This window comes from Pelmatolapia mariae, linkage group LG10_11 (genome assembly GCF_036321145.2).
Source record: "Pelmatolapia mariae isolate MD_Pm_ZW linkage group LG10_11, Pm_UMD_F_2, whole genome shotgun sequence".
NCBI lineage: Eukaryota > Metazoa > Chordata > Actinopteri > Cichliformes > Cichlidae > Pelmatolapia > Pelmatolapia mariae.
Genome location: NC_086236.1, coordinates 14,718,115 through 14,737,921, shown reverse-complemented (window position 1 = coordinate 14,737,921; position 19,807 = coordinate 14,718,115). Strand labels below are relative to the sequence as shown.

Here is a 19,807-nt window from a genome sequence, read left to right as displayed (position 1 = left end):
GTAAAAATAAACAAGTAGCATGGGTTGAGTTTAGCCCCCGAGGAAGTGAATGAAGTGAGAAATCCCCCGTGTTCTTTTTTAGTACCTCAATAAAACATATCAACTTATCTGAGTGTTTGATTATCATATGATGCTCTCATTTTTGATGACAAATATGTATTAAGCAAATTTGCATCAACAGGAAGCTCTATATGAATACCCCGTTTTATCAATGAAATGAAGTGGTAGAGAATTTTGCTGGGACCGGGCCATTATCCTGCTCTAAGAGGAACCATAAAACTAACAAGAGGATTATAGACGTATCGTTCACGCAAAGGCTATACAAAAGGGACAAATCACATCAGTCAAGCTGAAACAAGTCCAGTGTTTATATTTTCAGAAAATAATTCTATACATAATTAGTATTATTTAAAAAAATACAGTGCAAATAAGCAAAAGCAGCAAACACCAAGTTAAAGCACTGCCACGAAAGACGCTAAAGCCTAACTGAACTAATCCATTAATAACTTCTGATGTTACAGTGCAGCCAGCGGTGGGTGGATTTCAAATCAATTTAAAGTGATGAAATGTTATTTAGCATTGCGTATCAGTGAACATGCTTCATTTGGATGGTCGAGCGCTCACTGTCAAACGATTCAATGCTCCCACTGTGGGTGCTGAATACCGTGAAAATTAATCTTTACTTAGTGTACAAGCTAATGTTGGATTTACTGCTACTACAAGGATTTGATTCAAATATTCTTGCAATAAATTCATTTCTTCACTTGATAGCAGAGTATCAGCGTCTGTCTGTCCAAAGCAGTACCACCATTCAGACTAAAATACTGACTAAGATGGTGTTTAACATCTAGAGTTTCTATTTTTAATGTTTACATGGTCACAGTCTGCTGCAGATGTCTAAATAAGCTGCCAGCAACTCAGATAATTACACTACATCAGTCAGAGATGAGCTCTCAGCTCATTTCCAGTTGAGTGGCAGTGTTTTTGTGAGCACTCTGCACACTTCACACACTTTTCTGGCTTATTTTTACAACGTAGACAATGTTGGACTGGGCAGTTTTAAAACAAGGCAGTTCAAAATGCATTTCCATATTCTCAATGAACCCCCTCAAATTTCATATTCACAAATATGCTCAGGTGAACACTCCACATTATTCTTTTTACAGGCAGTACCCAACACTGAGCATCGTTTCTCATTGAGGGTGGAAATAAAGCTACAGTCATATGTAGGGTGTAAGTTACCCGTGCACAGCAGCAAGCAATCAATCAATATGGTAAAGCTTGTCAGTGATAGCGGTTTTAGCTCTAAAAGACTACATGATGGAAAAGCTACTGAATCAAATGAAAACAAAAGCATAGCAGAGAATATAACTTTCATTAAAACTATATTATCACCATAAATAACAGCAATCTAGTTCTAGTGTAGTTTTCAGGAGACTCTTCATAAAAGAGTGAATCACGTTGCAACTGAAACTTTCACCAATGCTTTTTTTCAATAAAATACAGGAAATATTTAAACTTGTCATACCAGGAAAGGATCTGTCCGTATCAGTGTTCCTGGACTCCAAAGCACACAGTAGCAAGAATGTAGGATTTAGACCTAATTTAATCTGGTTGTTCAAAGTGCACTGACAGAGGTTTCTTGTTCTGTTAATTACCAAAATTGTGATCAGAGATTACAGGAGAAGGACTTTGAGGTCGAGGCCTTTGGTGTCCTGTTATGACCCAGGGCAAAATTTTGTGTATTGCATTTGGTCTTCCACACTTTGGGGTGGCACCACAAGATGATGAATTGATTCACTTTGTCATATACTGTGTCAATAATAACAACTACAAATGTTCTAGTTTGCTAAAATTGTTGGCCGATTGTTTATAAAAACTTTAAACTCCCAAACTAACTTTCAACAATGTTTATATGTTTATATGACGTGTCATAGCCTTTCCTGCTATGACACGTCATTAAAGGGACCGATTATTCTCATTTCCAGCTCCATATGTTTTATTCTTGGAATCTACTTAAGCAGCTTGGCATGATTCAAAGTTCAGAATAATCATTTATCTCATACTAATTACACTACTAGTGCAGTTTCCTGTCCCATCCCTTTAAGCTAGCTCGTTTCTCATTTGCACATCATAAACATCATATCCATTCTCACTCATGTCATAAAGAGCCGAGAGTAGAAGGAACTGCATGAAACCAAGCATTTGGAGCTATTTGAAGCCTTATCTTTTAGCTTACAGGGATTACTCTGGCCATGCTAAAATGAGTAGCACTGCTGTAACAGGTAATTATCTAAGGAGAGTGAAAAGTAAAGCATAATAGGTCCCTTTTAATTAAGCTAAGAGTAAACAAGGGTATGCAGTATTTTTTTCCCACACTATAAGCACTGAGTGTCAAATTGTCTAGAGCTAGTATGAAAGCTGAAACCTGGAAAACTAAAACGCCATATTTTCTTTTTTTTCTTCTTTTTTTTCGTTTTTTTATCACGTAAACAAAACTGACAGACATTCAGTGTTCACTTTGGCTGCTAAGAGGCGGCGGCGATGTAACCAGGGCATTTCTGCATGACAGTTAGCTTAGCTGTTTGGCACAAGAACAGTAATGATATGTTGGTAGACATGATATTTCATAAAAAAATAGAAATTATACAGCTTGACGTCTAGAACAAAAGTCCACTCTGAACATATAAATAAAAGCCCCTGTTTAAAGTCTTCAGTCCAAAATAATCTGATGTATTGCTGCCGGAGAAGGCAGAGCAAAGGATGGCTTGTATGTGCTTTCCACTGTTAAAGTCTTCTGAGGTTCTTTCTGGAGTTCACAGTCTTCGGAGGTGAAACTCTCACAGCAGTTTGAGGAATAAAGTCTGTGGCTGATGTTGTGCTTCATTCTGATTGACAAGCAGATTCAGATGCCCATTTTTTCAGGAAGTTGATGGAATATATAAGTCTGTGTGTGTCTGTACACATGGAAGGATATTCAGGCAAAGTGTGAGCAACATACAGGCACACTTCTTCATTCATCCTCTGTCCTGATTGGCTCTCAGCACGTCTCTCCCAGAATCCTATGCAAGTCCTCGGGTAGGACGCGGCCTTCTTCCCCACGACTTATATTCTTCACTATCCTGCAGTTATACACAACACCAATGCACAAAATCTTTTTAAACATTTCAACATTTAAAAATGGTTGAATTCAAGATTTCTGAAGAATGTGGCCTGTCTTACCACATTCCTGATGAATCCTCATGCAGCAGCTGGATGACATCACCACAGTTAAAGATGATGTCATCAGAGCTGGCCATCGTGCTCTCTACCATCACTCTGTACCTGCCCGCCACCTGGAACAGAGTAAAAACAGTTAAAAACTGAGGAAACAGTGTATTCAACCCTTTGCCACATGAATGAATAGACAAGACACATACATATTTACTCATTTAGAAACTCATAAACCGCCACAGGCCGCAAAGAGCATCATCGCACAAAGTATCAGTGTACAATAGATGATACGTCAGTCACAGTGTCCTTCATAGTCATATTGGATGGGGGAAAAATATCAAGAAGGCAGGTCTTGTCTAATATCAGTCTACAGTAGGAGGTAATGAAAAGAGGAAGAAGAGGAAGAAGAGGGAGGAACTGCCAGAAAAGAAAGTTGGAGGATCTTTGTTAAAAACAAAGACATAAGACTTATAGCTCTTATCCTAGTGATATTTTGAATTCTGGTGTAAGAAAATGTCAGGCTGGATGCCACCACCCATTTGAGGGAGGTCTACTAGGTTCAGGTAGGACCTTCCACCTGCTGTAGCTGCACAGCTTAATGTTCATAGTTTTCCCTTAAAGAAGCAGTAGGCTTCATGCAAACACAAAGAAACAAACAAAAAATAAGAGCTAGAATTTTAAAAGCTTTAGTAAGTCCCTCCCATCTGGCAAGCACATTTAAACTGCTTTTAGTAGTCCATGTTCTCTGCATAACCACATCTCAGTTTCTGTGTGAACTCTGTGCATGTCTCATGTGACAGTAACAAAATCTCACCAGTGGGGCAGGCTGATCCTCATCCTCCTCCTCTGAGTCTGATAAAGCGGAGAGGTCTGTAGCACCCCAGTCCTCCAGGCCCTCACAGATTGCCACTGAGTGAGCATTCGCAGGCCAACCTACAGATGAAAGACAGCCAAAAGAAGTTAAGTGAAACTGCAGAATTTTTCTGTTTCTTTGTTTTGTAAATGAGAAAATTGAACAGTTAAGTGTTAGTAATGAAATAATCATCGTAAAAAAGAAAGGTCAGTAAGGTCATTTCCAAACAATCTGAAGTCCATCATTCTACACTAAGAAAGGTTATCCACAAGTGGAAAACATGCAACACAGATGCTAATCTCCCCAGGGGTGGACATCCTAGAAAATGTTCACTAAAGTCAGACCATGCAATGCTGAGAGAAGCTGCAGAATACCCATGTTAAATGTTAAAGTTCATGACAGTGCAATTAGAAAAAGGGGAAAACCTCTTATCTCTAAAAAGATGGTAGGGCATGATAAAAAATCAAATACAGCATATCAGCACAAACACCTCAAATTGCGGTTTCAGGGTTAAGGTTACAATTAGGTTATGGTTAGATTTAGGGTTAAATATTAATTTCTTATGGTTCAGGTAAGTGGCTAGGGAAAGCTCCTGTCGATTTGATGTCCTCGCTAAGGTTTAAAAACAAGTGTGTGTGTGTGTGTGCGTGTGTGTATGTGTGTGTGTTTGTATTCCATTTGTCCAACTCACTGCGTCGAGGTGAATGAACCACAGGATCTGAATGGGCGGGGCTAGTGTGTAGCGACTCCTCCCCTCCGGGAATGTGGGAGTGGCTTGTTGTAGAGGAGCTGTGAGGAACAGGGAGACACGCTGAGCAGCCTCCCACCGGCGCGCTGCCCCACGACACACACATCTCTGATGCACTAAACCACATCACAATGGGAACAAGACCAACGAGCAAAACAAACAAAACAAAACAAACAACAACAACAACGACATCCACGGTGTCACAAAACGAGCTGTTACCTCAAACACAGTCTGTAAATTAACACAACATTCCACTCAGGTTACAGTCACATATATTTCAGCGCCTGATTTCAAAAGATGTTCGAGGTTATCACATGAAAATCATTTATATCAGAGATCGCTGCAATATATGGAAATATTATTTCTACAATATTCTACACAAACACACATAACAGGCCCTGATTAAAGGGCATTTGCAAATAATTTCCATGTGTGCTTCAACCTGCTTTATGTAGTAGACAGGTGAAGCTTGTCCCATTTAATACAATAACTAGAAAGAACATTAACGCAGTACAATAATAATTGTCTGAATGCTTTAAGCCTTCCCATCTGCTAAATAAAGCAAACACTGCAATTACTTACAAATACTGTGAGGCCTACACAATTGTTAGATCCACATATCGTTCAAAGAGTGGCAATCCTTACAGTATTTCATCATCCATACTGTATATTAGTAAGAATCCAAAAGTGCTTCAAGACAATGACTGATTGGGGTTTTACCATGCTCAAATTCTTAAAAGAAATTGCTGGTATCATTTAATGTATGTCAACAACTCCCATGATAAGACCAACACTAACAATGGGTCCTGGTCCTATTTGAGTTTTGTGTTAAAACATTTTAGTCTGAGTTTCTGTTTGGGTTTTTTTTTTTTATCATTCTAGTGCTTAAAGTTTATTGTACTTTTTAAAACTCTTTAATCCTCATTCCTGTGGTACGATGACTTTTAGTTTTTTGAATTTACAGAATATTCTGCGTACGACTTTTCACCCTCAGTCTGGATCCAGGTAAGGAAATCCTGGATGCAACCACAGAACTGTAGCTACGGTCCCCTCCTCAGTTCAGAGATGATTTTTCCCTTTTCAGGTAAATGTCCTGCTTGACTGCCGGCTCAAAACAGCGTTCCTCCCTGTCCAGGATGTGTACATTCTTATCACTAAAACAGGGGCCACTGGTCTGTAGGTGTAAATAGAGTTTTTACCACATGATGCAGCTCTTCTGCTTAGTCAGTTTTCCCCAAAGTATAATTGACAGCGATCCTCAGTGTACACTATATTACTCTGTTTTTACCGGGGGATAGGATCTTTGGTGTGAACCTATTTTGGGTGTAAGTCTTCTGAGCTTGAAAGCCACAGAGACGTGTTTTGGAAAAAATGCATCAGCAAGACTAAAGAAATCACTCTGATGTGAGATGAAATGCTTCTCCAACTGAAAACGTAGCAGTGCTCACTTTTCTCATTCATGTTGTTTAGTCAAACTCTTCCTCTCTCTGTGTTTAGCATTTGTCTTTTGGGTACTTCCCGATGGTGATGCTGAGCTTGCGTCATAAGGACCCAGTTTGCTTTATGGTTCTTCCTGTTTTTCTCTGGTACCTTTTGTTTCTCTTTTAAACTTGTGAATTTTGAAATCAGCCATTAAAGCTTGTGTGTAAATTAGTTTTGCATCCTACATTTTGGCCCTCAAATCTACTATCTCATCTGTCTCTGTCAATACCTTCTAACACCCTTTAAAATCTCCTGGTTCCCTATTAAAGATTTCTATAAATGCTCACAAATATGGATTTTAATTTTACATCAAATGTTTAATAGCTCTTTATAGCTGGGCACTTTATTTATTTTTTATTTTTTGCATTATAAATAATGCAACTATTGAAACCTAGTGCCATTGATTACAGTAAAGAAAGAGCACTGCAACAGTATGTGTCATTGATATGTTTAAAAATGTTTCATGAACAGTGGAGGTCCAAGCAAAACCCGGCTGAGACTACAAATAACAACATTAGTTTTGATCTCTTCGTGGAAGCTGCTGACAAAGAGAAAACATACCAGTGTTGATAAATTTCCCATAAACTGAATCTCCATGATCTTGCATATTGTGACACACACAAGGCTCAGCCATTACTTGACCTTACAACATGCTAGCATGCCACCTGTAAACATAAAACTGTCATCTCCAGAACAACTCCACAAACAAACACCCGCAAAGCTCCATCACTGACAATACTTTGAATAGCTTGCAATCATCAAAGCAACAAGTGCAAGATGTTGCTAGAAGAAAATCCCTGTAAAAGTAGTCTTATAACTACCACACACTTACAGTTACCTCTTCTAGCACATCCTATCACTTTAATGGTCACCACGGGATCAAGAATGTATCTGACTGAGCCACTTAAAAGAATGTGTTTAAAAGAACGTAATGCACACCCTCCCTGTTACAGTCAATAGCACTTTAAAGCATCTAATCAGGGACTGTTGCAGTGAGGTGAATATGCATGAATATGAAGAGGAATCAAAGCCCGGCAGCACAGAAAGAAACTGTAGCAGGCTTAAATTAAGTGAATGGCACTGTCCATGGTGCTGAAAACCAGCAGCTTTAAATATCAGAGCTGAAGACAATGTTGTGCCATCTGCAGGATTTGGCAGTTCAGCCATGAATGCCAGATCTCGAGGGTAATGACAAAGATGCTGATACATTCACATACGGAGCCACTGCGCACATGCACACTGACTCAGTAACATCAATACACTGTAAAAAGGTTATTATGAGAATTATGATCGTGGCGATGGCGGATATCCTGACTTGTAGGCGGGTGTTATGTGATCGGGAAGTCATTCCAGAAATTGGATTTAAGGGTCAAAACACAATCTTTTTCTTCACAGAATTTATCAGGTTTTAAAAGAATAGAATAGAGTCATCAGACTTGGGTTGACCTGTTCTCACCACACATGAAACATCATAACAAGCTTCTCTGATGCTGTATGGGGATGAGGGAATTTTGAAATTCTATCCACTGAGTTACACATACAACCCAGATTCAAAAAAAGTTGGGACACCGTGTACAATGTACACAATGATTTTCAAATCTTTGTCCCCTGAGCACACAGAGCTTTCTCCAGATTTTGAATCATTTGATGATATAATGTCCTGTAGATGATGAGATATTCAGTCTTCACAATTTTAAGTTGAGGAACATTATTCTGAAATTTGTTTCACAATTTGCAGACAGACTTTTGTGCAGATTGGTGAACCTCTGCCCATCTTTACACGTGAGAAACTCTACCTCTCTAAAGTGCTGTTTTTATACCCAATACTGTTACTGACCTGTTAACCTGATTAGTTGTAAAACATTCCTCCAGCTTTATAGAGACGAGTTGCCATCATGAATGTTAAAATGAGCTAATATTTTTCATGGACCAGTAAAATGCCTCAGCTTGTACCTTTGATATGTTTGCATTTTACACAGCATCCCAACTTTTGAAAAAAGCTATTAAAAAAAAAAAGAATCTTTTTGGTTTGTGTGACCTGAGTAAAAACTGCATTTCATGATTCTTATGTAAATGTTTTTGCACATCCCTACATCATGTGAGGTCATGCAGAGAGAATCACCTGTCAGAGAGAGGGTTGTCTGAAAGCAGAAGAGAAGCTTCATCTAAGAAAATGAGATGACATAGAGGAATGAGTTAGATGTAGAAGGAATAAAAATCCATAAACAACAGAGTAAAGGAAATTACACTGCTAGGAAGGAGCTTAAGGTTTCAACAAAAACCACAAAGCACTAAAAAAAAAAACACGACTGAACACAAGTCATATAAATGAAATCAGACTTTTAAAAAAGGGAAAAAGAACAGGTCACAAAGCAACATCAACATTAATTGAAACCTTGTAGTTTTTGCTGGTTGTGGAGAATTTTTCGAATCTCCATCAGCCAGGCAACTTTGACCTCCACCGTGGGAGCCTAAAAGAGACACAGAGTGAAAATAACACACTACTAAGACACTGAAAAGTCTTTTCAGTTACACTTAAAATAGAAAAAAGACCATCACACACCTGAACTATGTACACCACTTCTCTGCTGCTATACCAGATTTCAAATTTTTTCACATCTCCTTTCACATTTTCCGTGATTCCCACTGCACTCATCTACAGACAGAGAGAAAAACTGTAAATTGGAAACATAAAGTGTTTGAGTCGCCTGATAATGTGAGAGAGTTTTTAGTGTTATTACTCTGAGGCACGATTTGAAGCTGTAGAAGGGCGTCCTGTCGTGGTTGTCCTCGTCTCTGCGCTTGCAGAAGAGCAGGGCGTGCTCGTAGAGGAAGAGGTGCCTCTGCATGGGTTTGAATCTGGCCAGCTCTTTCATTCGCACCGCTGCCCTTTTATGGCTGATCCACACGCTAAAGCTCCCTTGCATCACGACACGGCCCATCTGGCTGAGATCACCCTGTGTCAAGGAGACAGACAGATGGATACACTCAAGACTCAAATCTGCAGCTTGCCAGCAAAGTATTATACTGAAGGTTTTTCCACACGCACAATCTATTCTCATCACAACCAGTAAGAAAGATTTTGTGCTTTGCTCTAATAAGATTAAGTGTGATGAAAGGTCATAAATCTGCGAACCAGTAATGTGATTGTGTGTCTGCTGTTTTATTTGTTGATTTGACTGGCTGGTACCTGATATCCGGTGATGGCTATTTGATGCATGGAGTCATTGACAGACTTCAACAGCTCCAGCATGGAGTCCAGAGCCTCCTGGAGTTCACAGCGGTATCGCTCCTCTGTGCAGTGCTTTAAAAGCTCCTGAACAAGGACAGGCACACAGCATGACATGTCAGTGGATCTTACTTTATCTAATCTGGTCTGCCTTGATGTCTGTCCACTTAAATGGCTTTATGCACATGTAAATCATTGTCAGCCTGTCTGTGACTCTGCAAATTGAATAAATGGATCCAACCTGTTGCTGTCGATTAGTCTCTGTGCCTTTTAAAATTGTGCGTTTCCACAAAAGTCATTTTTATTTGTCTGCATCTCTGTTTCTGTTGAAATAACCTTCTTATCTGTTTGTCTCTCTGTGCCAGCGTCACTTTGTCCATGTGTCAATTCAGACAAAAGCAATTACTGTATGGATGGCTTGTCCACATGAGATATTACTACTATTAAAAAAGCACAGCAAAAAAAAAAATTACCGCTAATAGAAAGAAAAAAAAAACAGAGGTCAGGACAAGAACCGCAGGCTCACAGAGCTCAGTCTTCTATCAATATTCCCTCTTGCAGCTCAAAGTTCAACGCACAGACATTTTCAATTATGAAACATGTTTGTTTTCCTGACCTACTTTGCTGTAGCCAATAACATTAGCGGCACTTTTTTTTTCTGGTGATGAGTTGATACAATTTGCGCTGTATGAGGGTGCAGTTAAATTTTATGGCCTAGATGATGAATGTCTGAGAAGATTTTGGTACATGACTTACCAAGTAATACACAATAACATAGTGGATGAAAGCAAATATTAACATTTTCACCACCGGAGTATTTATTTGAGCTTCTGAGTGACTCATGAATCAGTAATCATTCGAGATCTCCCAGAATATTTTTGTTCTATGAATACAGATGCATACTGTAAATCATGAGAAAGTTTGGATTTTTTTTAACACAATTGCATGTTGTAAAAACATTGATTGCTGTAATATTTTGTGACTGGCAGGGGTCGTGCTAAGTTGACGGTAAAAAACCCCAGAAAATAGTGAAAATAGTGAAAGTTCATGTATTGCATGTATTGTTCATTTGTAATACACTATCTGATTTTAAGCTTTAGTAGCTATGTTAGTAGCATACTGATCTTCATTAGGTATACGAAAGTTTTTTGTTATCAGCAGTTGTAATTAGAGCTAACCTATACAGAGACCGATAGCCATATCGATATTTGATGAACATCAGTGTTATAAAAATCTGCTATTATGATATTTCTCCAGACACACGACACACAAAGTGCGAACAGATTTCTCTGATATTTGTCATATGTATAGATTTACTCATAACACGGTATAAGTGTGTTCCGGTGTCTCGTTTTTATAAATGTCAATAGCAATAAATCAGCAAATAGCTAATATCGAAAATATCGGATAAGTCAGTCGGGCTATTAATGAAATTATAAGTCAAAATGTACATTTCTTTATTATACATTGAACACAGACTAAGAATTATTCATTAAAGTGAGTGACCTGCATTACTAATAAATTTTTATAGCTTAAATGTAGAAAACCTTGAGCAGCAGCTGGTACTTGGTGAGGCGTTGGACTGGTTTCAAAAGGTAAGAGTCCAGACCTAACTTGTGATCAAGCTTCTTCTGGCACTCCTGCAGAAAGAAAGAACAGGACACAGAGACAGAGAGATCAAAATTAGTGCTGTCAGCGTTAATCTCGTTAAAATGACGTTGACGCCATAACCTCGCACGGGGCGATCCGCCTTAACTCGCCTACGGAGATTTGCTGCGTTAATGCGGTTATGGCGTTAACGTCATTTTAACTAGATTAACGCTACAGCACAAAATCCATTCTGAACAAATACTGTGCCATAACTACAAAAAAGTGAAAGTGAGTGCATCGTGTTAAGCGTGTGCAACTACCTGAAAGAACAGCGAATCAGCACACTGTCTCCAGAGCAACTCGGAGCGAGGCTTGTTTTGGCAGTAACGCTCGTACACCTGGAACTTGTCCTTCTGCTCACACACAAATGTACATTTAAACATATTATGTTATATCACATCATGTAAAGTCCTCGTGTTTTTCATCATATCTTCCCTCACCCTTTTCAGAAAGCAAGCCCCCACGCTCTCTGGTGTCTCCAGGCAACTCTGCAGATCTTGGAGGAAGATCCTGTAAGGAGAAACCAAGAGGAACATAAAAGGAAATTGGATCAGCATGAAAAGACAGAAAGGGACAGGAACAGCTTGTGAGCTCTGTGTGTTTGTGTGTGCGGCTTGCCTGCTGTGGAACTGGTAAATCTCTGGCATGTTGCCGAACAGAACGTCCTTCTGGCTGCGCAAAGCTACAGGAAGAAGATTAGCCATACAGGGGTCCTCCATTTCTGCCCTGTAACCCTGATAATTGCAGAGGCGAGAGGTAGTCAAGGGAGAGGAGAGATGGTAAGGCAAGCCAAAGAAAAGGAGAAAGTTTTAATTAAAAAAGTCAAGAAATACAAAATGACAAAACAAGTCTGGAAACCCTGTCATCTGATGACCACTCCGTGGATACTCTGGCCAAGACTTGTTCTTCTGTGCCCTGGTTAATGTTGACGTTGATGAAGACAAACTAGAAAAGCTAACAAACAACTAAATCATAACCAGGTAATAGCCAGTGGTTTCAAGATTGCCCAGGATTTCAAGATATTCCCTCCTCATGCTGTCAGTGTTACCCAGACTAAAAATTAAATCTAGAAAGCCCCTGTACCTAAAATACTGCCCATTACTATTCTGTATACTGATATGTATATCTCTAAAAATTATGAAATATCCAACAAACCAAACAATACCATCAAATGATCTAAACTAACTCACCAGAAGGACGGAGAGCAGTTCATCCACATAGATCCTCTCTGTAGCTATCAGTTCCTTCATAATATGGCTAAAAAGAGTGAACGTAAACATAAACAGACAAAAAAACAATGTAAAACTACTGTGTAAGCTCTGACACTCGCACAGGAAGAAGCTGAAAGGCTCCTAAATGGATCACACACATACACCTAAAAAAAACTAGCAACATTAGAGTCACAATTAACATTTAAGACTGTGTACCGTGTGACCTGCTCTGGGTTGTCCTCTGCCTCTGAATCAGTTTCAGGGTTGGGTCCATATAGACAGCTGCGGTTGCCTTGGTAATCATGCATCACCTCGATCTGACGAAACACATACATATCACATCAGCTTAAACTTTCCGTGGAAAAGTGAGTAAAAATACGCGTTTTAAACACGTGATAAACAGAGAGTCTGCAGATCTGTTGCCAAAGTTGCCCTTTCTCATAGAGCACACAGCAGTGAGACACACTCCTGTTACTGGAAATATTATTCTGGTGCATGCTGGGAGATTAAAAATTGTTTATGTCGCATGCCCATTGGGTAATGTCTACTAAGTTCAAGTCTGCTGTGCATGTATAAAAATATATTTAGAAAGCAAATGAAAGCAAACACACCAAAGTTTTCTCCTGCAGTGAAAGAGAAAACACACACACACACACACACACACACACACACACACACACGTATATATAGACACACACCTTGGGTTGGCTGTTGTTCCTCCTTGCAGCCCTCTTGCCGGGAAGCAGATCAAAGGAGAACTTGGAGTTCAAAACATTAAAGTCTACACCTGTGGAGGATATCGCACATATAAGAAAGAACAAAAAGGAAATGCTGGCAAAAGAGCAACAGCTCAAGACCTTTAGAGCACAGTCAAGAACAAAGCTTGGTTAAACTGTTGAATGCAAGAGGGACATGGAGGTAGGATAGGGAGATAACTGTGCCCCAGAACATCCTACTCAACAACAGACATGAACCTCTTCAATGCTCAAAATATCTCCTGTGCTTTATCATACTTTCTACTGCAAAACAGGAAGAAACCCCATTAGGATTGAATTGTTGAGGATGTGTTAAGAAAAATGCAATGGAAGATGTTCTACCATGTTTGGGGGAGAAAAGGGGTGACTTGCAACGCTGGAAAGTCTGGTCCGGTTCTGGCCGAGGGGCCACCAGCTGTATGGGTCGGACTTGCACGTCCGCCAGCTTCCTCAGACACTGCTCCCTGTTTCTGATCATGCACTGCATTGAGTTCAGCTTCTCTGTCACCATGGAAATCTGTGACTGGACAGACACAGAGCTACTGTAGTAAACAACAGTGGTGTAAAATATATGTGTGTTTGTGTCAGCAGTTTTAGGTTACCTGTAGCTGCGGGGTGAGTATGGCTTGAAATTCAAAGCTGAGAGTATCCTGGCTGTTTTTCATGGCTGATGGCGCCCTCTCCTGGTGGCAGCTGAGGTACTGCAATGCTTCCTGAGCTCCTTCTCTGGTTTGGAACTTGTCCACCATCTGGCTGGCCAGTAGATAGGCGCCCTCGTCGCACCAGCGAAGGGCCTGCTCACAAAAGACTGCTAAATACAAGACCGATTCCATGGCAACTCTTTGTGCTACAAGAAAGGTGAATGATTGCTAACAGAGCAAATATTTGCTTCAGTCAACAACTGACTTGCAGATGAGAGTCTTTTCTTTGTCAAAATTTTCTCTAGGACAGAAGAGCCTAGAGATTTATAGATTTATAGACAACTATAAATAGAGGCATATTTGTGATTTGGGGCTGTATAAATAAAAATGACCCGATTTTCATTAACGGCAAGAGGAAGATTCACAAGTAGATCATTCAGTCAAAAATGCACAATCATCAGTGTATTAATTTTGCTGTTTTCATTTAAGTTTGTATGCACACATCTTTGCATTTCTGCACATGTGACAGTGGCCTGTGAACATTTTTACCTCCTCAAGGCAGCCCAGCAGGTCTCGTGTTCGAGTGAGCGAGGCCCTCTTGGTGCGTATGGCGATGGTGATGACATCACAGTAATGTCGCAGCTCATTGCAGCGCTGGATGATGAGCGCCAGGGCGTAGTGGTGGTTTGCAGCCAACTGGTGACCGTGTAGAATCAACACCTGGGCACGAGCCATCTCCTCCTGATTCAAGCAGAGACAGAGGTTTGAGGTTTTAATGACGAAAAGGTCAGACAAGAACGAACCTGAACAACATGCAAACTCCATCAGTACAAATTATAAGAAAAGCCAGCCAAAAGCCATAAGGGTGTTATGTTGGCTTTGTTATGTTTTGGTGAGTTTTGTTGTGCATCTAGTTTCTCCTTCCTCCTGTGTTCTCCTGTCTTTGTCAGACTTGGTGTTAGTTTTCATGTCTTAATGTTAATTATTTAGTTTTTAGCTTATTCCTGTTTAACTCTAAAGGTTATTTCCATCGTATAATCGTCTCCCCAACCCTCATAGTTTCTAATTGCTGTGGACTGTTTCCACCTGTGTCTCATCATTCTCACCTATATATAGTTATGCTTTTCCCTCTTGTCCTTGTCGAACCATCTATTGCACTCCTGTCTTTCTAAACCTCATTTTTTCATGGTGGACTTTGTCTAGTTTTGAACAGAAATATAAAAGGATTGCATTTTCTTGATTTGTTTGTCTCTGGGTCCTGCATACGGGTCCTCTCTACACCACGCTATGTGTGGGAGAGTAATTAAAATCCCACTTTGACCCGTTCTGTGTGCGGAGGTCTCTTGCTACTAGTTTTCTGCTAGCAGAATGCCTTTGCAAGTGCTTGGAGAGATATGACGTCATATTTGCTGGAGTTCATAGCTGTTTTTTGGCCAGAACACAAATTGCACTTTACCAACACAATATTGAGAGTTCTCATGATGGTTTCAAGTAAGTGCATATAGCTGAAGTTCAGAAGAATCTGTGGGATGCTAGGTTGTGCACCAAAGCGAATTGGTTTTGATAGCCAGTGGCCAGAATAGACTTCATGGGTATATAACCCAGTTACAGATATCACTGAAATGACTTGGCCTGCTGCTCTCCCTGCCTCAGGCTTCCTATGTGTCCACATGGAAGGGAAGGTAGATTTGTCTGGTATTGTGTGTTTGCTTGTGTGGGCGATTGCTGCTGCTCTCGCTGCCTGCAGGCATTCAATATATGATCATTGAAGGGCAGGAGGAATGCTCTCTTTGCCTTTGGGCTTTCCACATATTCTCCTTCAGCAGATTACTGCTGAAGGAGAATAAATCCTATTTTGGATAAACAGATATACATTTTGGCCCACTTTCTTAATTACTTCAAGTCACATGTGAGATGTTAATTGTGTGTGTGCATGTGTGTCACCTGAGCACGTTTGTCCAGTGTATCCAGGTCTTTAAGTAACTGTTCTGTCTGAACCACTGTGTTCCCCAAAGAGGCAATCTCCTTCTCCTGGGCAGAGAGCCGCTCCAGGACCTCCTCCATCTACACACACGATACCAAATACAAAACAGTGTGAATCAGATCATGAACTACTACGACTCATGAAAAGACATCGGCACCACTTATCACACCTGCTGGAAACTACTTTCATAGTGTAGCAGCTGGAGGTACTGCTGCAGCTTCAGGTGGTGTTTCTCAAAGAAGCCATCAAATGCCTCCTCCATGTCTCCGAGCTGTGCCAGGAGCCTAAAACACACATGCCGCATGACACAACTGTCTATTAAAAGAACGATTTAATAACATTAAAAAAAGGGTCTTTAACTGAGAGTGTGTCTTTCATACTCAAGCCGAGCTTCACTTATCCTCTGATGGTTTACCTCTTAACAGTGTCCATGTCTGCTTGTATTTCCCTCTCCTCCTCTGCATCTCTTTTAGAAGCTTTGACAGTTTCCAGGTTTGACAGCAGGAGGCGTCCTTCTTTCAGCACACTCCTGATATCATCCTAGATCAGTACAAAATTGATGCAAAAAAAAAAGAGAGAGAGAATGATTAAGTACAGAAAGTGACAGATAAAGTGTGGGTGAGCAGAGAGAGGCAGGAAATGATTGGGAGTAAAACACCACCTTCATCTGTCGGTATCGGTGTGTGTGGGAGTGCAGCAAGAATTCGATGGCGTTAGCTTCATCAGGAAGTTCGGTGTCTGACAGCTCTGATCCGAAGCTCTGGAGCAGCTGAGCAATCTCTTTAACTGTCACTGCAAACGTCTCAATGGACTGCAGGATTACACATTTTCACCCAAACCAAAAAAAAGAAGAAAAAAAACACAGAAATAAATTATTTGCGTTTCAGTTTTTTGATGGTTCTCAAAATTAGGCATATAAATATGTGGAAAACTAAGTACACCTAATGATTCAGGAGCTTGTGGAACAACCTTTAGCAGCAATAACTTGAAGTTTTTTGTATGACTTTATCAACTCCCACATTTTGGTCCACTCTTTGTCACAACGATTGAGGTTTGCAGGAATTTGTTTTTGCACAGCTCTCTTAAGGTCACAACACAGCATTTTAATTAAGTTGAAGTGTGGACTTTGACTGGGCCATTGCAACACCTTCATTCTTTCCTTTTTTAGCCATTCCGTTGTAGATTTGTTGCTGTTCTCGGGATCATTGTCCTGTTGCATGACCTATTTATTTATCTTTTGGATAAATGGCCTCACACTTGACTTCAAGGTGCCCGGGTCCTGTGGCTCCAAATTTCACATGCTAACAGGAGCCCATAGAGTCTGAGATATAGCTCTTGGGTTTATTAAAGTTTCTCAGAGCATTGCAATGTCTGATCTTGGGGTGAATTTACTAAGACTCATCTCCTGGGAAGAGTGTAGCACAACCACTTAAATGCTCCTTTTATAAGAGTTGGTTACACTTGCCAATTATCAATTAATCAAGTGCATTTGTTTAGTGGTTCGCGGATTGTACTTAACCTTTTAACTCCAAAGGAAGCACTAAACGTCTATTTAGTTTTTCACATGACTGTATATGAAAACTTTCTGTTTCACATGAGTATATAATATAAAAGAATTAAACATAAAGTAAAAGATAAAAAATGAAGGCTTAGAAGATTTATAAAGACACATTTTTACATTCCCAGAACAAGCTATCATGGCCTGTTAAATTTAGCAGCATAGATAGTTGTCTTGGATACTAACAGAATTAGCATGACAGAAAACATGCCTAGATAAAGTGGATTATCTAGTATCTGAAGTGCGTACCGTTCGGAGGACGACCCAGTCGCTTTGGCAGAACTGCACTTTTGCAGTGAAGTCTGTTGTCAGGTGATTTTCATCAATGTAGCGTAGCAGGTCGCCAACTGAACGCAGCATCACCACCTAGAAAACACAAACACGAGGCATCTGGCTGTTACCTGACCAGTGTTGCACTGCAGCTGGCATTTTAAAAGGTGACAAAATTAAATATACATGCACAGGAGTGCTCTAGTTTTTAACCCCTTGTCTCACCGGCATCTTTAACAGAAAGTCATCCTGACTGAAGCGAAAGCCCAGGTCGGTGCTCGATGATGGACTCGGGGCAGAGCTTAACAAACTGCTGGGGTTGAGCACGAGGATCAAATGTAGATTGCCTGGAAATGAGGTCTGAAAGAAGAAACGATATCATTCCCTCAGTTTATCAGTCATTTAAAGAAATGATTGGTATGTAAAATGTTTGTGAAATAAAGATAAGCATTTAGCTTATTATTTAGCACAAGCGATATTTTTCCCATGTTGTTCATGCTCCCCCTGCTGTGGTTATGTGTCCTGCAAAGGGGGTTCACCCCACAGATTGACAACCCCAGAATTAAAGAAAAAACTTGCTGCAACATGTCCAAATGCAATATCTAATATGTGAAAAGGCCCTCTTCATGTACAAGCACAGCAGTCAATTTCTGGTAGCTACTTGAGTTGGGCCAATGTAATTAACTACTACTAGGTTGACTAATTGGTTTCTAATGAAGTCTAAAGCAGTCTTATTCAGAAATGTGAATAAACTCTAATTCATGGGACAGAAAAAACAACAGCCTAACAATGTGGTAACCAGAGTTTTAAGGATTTGTTCCTGCATTATCTGATGACTGCAGTGTGAGAGGGTTGAAAAAAGTCAGACGAGTCATTCAGAGTCACTGACAGTTAGATGTTGTTTGTCATGGAGTCTAGCAAAGCTCAACACAGCCTCAGCATCCCTCTGTGTCAATCTGGGGAGTCTTTCAGCCTCTGCAGCACTTCAGAAGGTCCGACGGTCAGCTTCTCTGGCTCACTCTGCTCTATGGTCACTCTTCTCTCTTTTTCACATCACCTGTCCACATCTCTCCTCTCACACCACAGACTGTAAACAGTATCCGCTGTACAAACGCAAAGAATGCCACACTTTCTTTTCCACTGAAGTATTACTTTTTCCACATGCTACTAGGTTAGTCATCAAGCATGTTTACTCTTTCTTCATAAGCCTGCCAGTGTTTCCATTCATCCAGTTTCCCTCTCCTGTGTGCAGGCTCAGATAACATGAGGCTGAGGAGTTAATAAAAATAGAGAAGACTTCTATATATAATGTAAGTCTCTTTCAAATCTGAGAAACCTGGAGGGAAGCTTATCTGTGTCTCATGATGCATTATTTTCACTTGCTCATCTACTGACGTGTGCAGTGTAATCTAATACACAAGCAAAACCTCAAGGATGCCTCATTAGGGTTTTTTTAAGCGCATTAAAAGCCATCAAGTCTGTTATCAGCTATAGCTGTGGAGCTTTTTTGGACACCAAATACACAGCATGATACTCTGCGCACACTACAAATGTCCCAAGTAAATAATCACCCAACTGCACACAGTCCCTCTTGATATTTACTAATACAGCAGCCATGATGGAGGTAACTTGATAGCTGCAGACTTGTAGGCACATCTGCACCAAACAACTGCACAGAGATTTGTGTGAGTACTTTAAATACACAGGTTTCAAAATGTGTTACATAAAGCTGCACAACTTGATCCCTCTGTGTGTGCAGACTGCAGAGCAGGAGCTGATACAGCCTCTTGTTGTTCTGCACCTGCAGCTACAGCCCAAACATTTGTCATTGGCCTGTCCTGGTCCCCGACACAGGCTCTTTAACACTGAACTGCCGTCCAACTGCGACCCCTTTTCTTAACCGGGAAATGTTAAATGTTAAATATGTAATGCGGTGCGAACACATCCCAGCCTCTGTGTCGCAGCACCTAACAGTCTTAAGAAAAGCTAGTCTATCTCTCCGCTGCAGCATCCTCATTCTCGCCACCCCGTTTAAAGCCTCCCACCTCCCGGCGGATCTTACCGCGGCCCGGCGCAGACGGGGGAACCCCCGTAGCGGGTTGGACTCGGCCATGGCTTTTTAGCGCTTCCTTGTTCTGCCCTGTCCTCACTGGTACCCGGAAAGTCCGCAGCAGGACGTGGTGTCGGGGACGAGCAGCCGCAGAGATGGCACG

General features: G+C 40.6%; 1 protein-coding gene across 2 annotated transcripts; it reads right to left on the bottom strand.

The window, feature by feature from the left end:
* Positions 1–3,013: 3,013 nt before the first annotated feature.
* On the bottom strand, positions 3,014–19,807 carry LOC134637966 (proto-oncogene DBL). 2 transcript variants are annotated; one of them, XM_063488557.1, is made up of 26 exons: positions 19,657–19,807; positions 17,820–17,954; positions 17,574–17,690; positions 16,428–16,577; positions 16,182–16,306; positions 15,936–16,050; positions 15,727–15,846; positions 14,332–14,523; positions 13,744–13,935; positions 13,484–13,664; positions 13,085–13,173; positions 12,603–12,703; positions 12,366–12,432; positions 11,794–11,909; positions 11,616–11,685; positions 11,436–11,528; positions 11,073–11,165; positions 9,487–9,612; positions 9,038–9,253; positions 8,860–8,952; positions 8,692–8,767; positions 8,419–8,461; positions 4,758–4,930; positions 4,028–4,146; positions 3,223–3,335; positions 3,014–3,122 (listed from the first exon to the last, which is right to left on the bottom strand). In XM_063488557.1, exons 1-26 carry the CDS (start codon positions 19,705–19,707, stop codon positions 3,041–3,043), a joined length of 3,048 nt encoding a protein of 1,015 aa, XP_063344627.1. In that variant the 5' UTR covers positions 19,708–19,807; the 3' UTR covers positions 3,014–3,040. The 2 variants fall into 2 exon arrangements, with proteins under 2 accessions (XP_063344627.1, XP_063344628.1); XM_063488558.1 differs by having other exon boundaries at positions 4,758–4,855.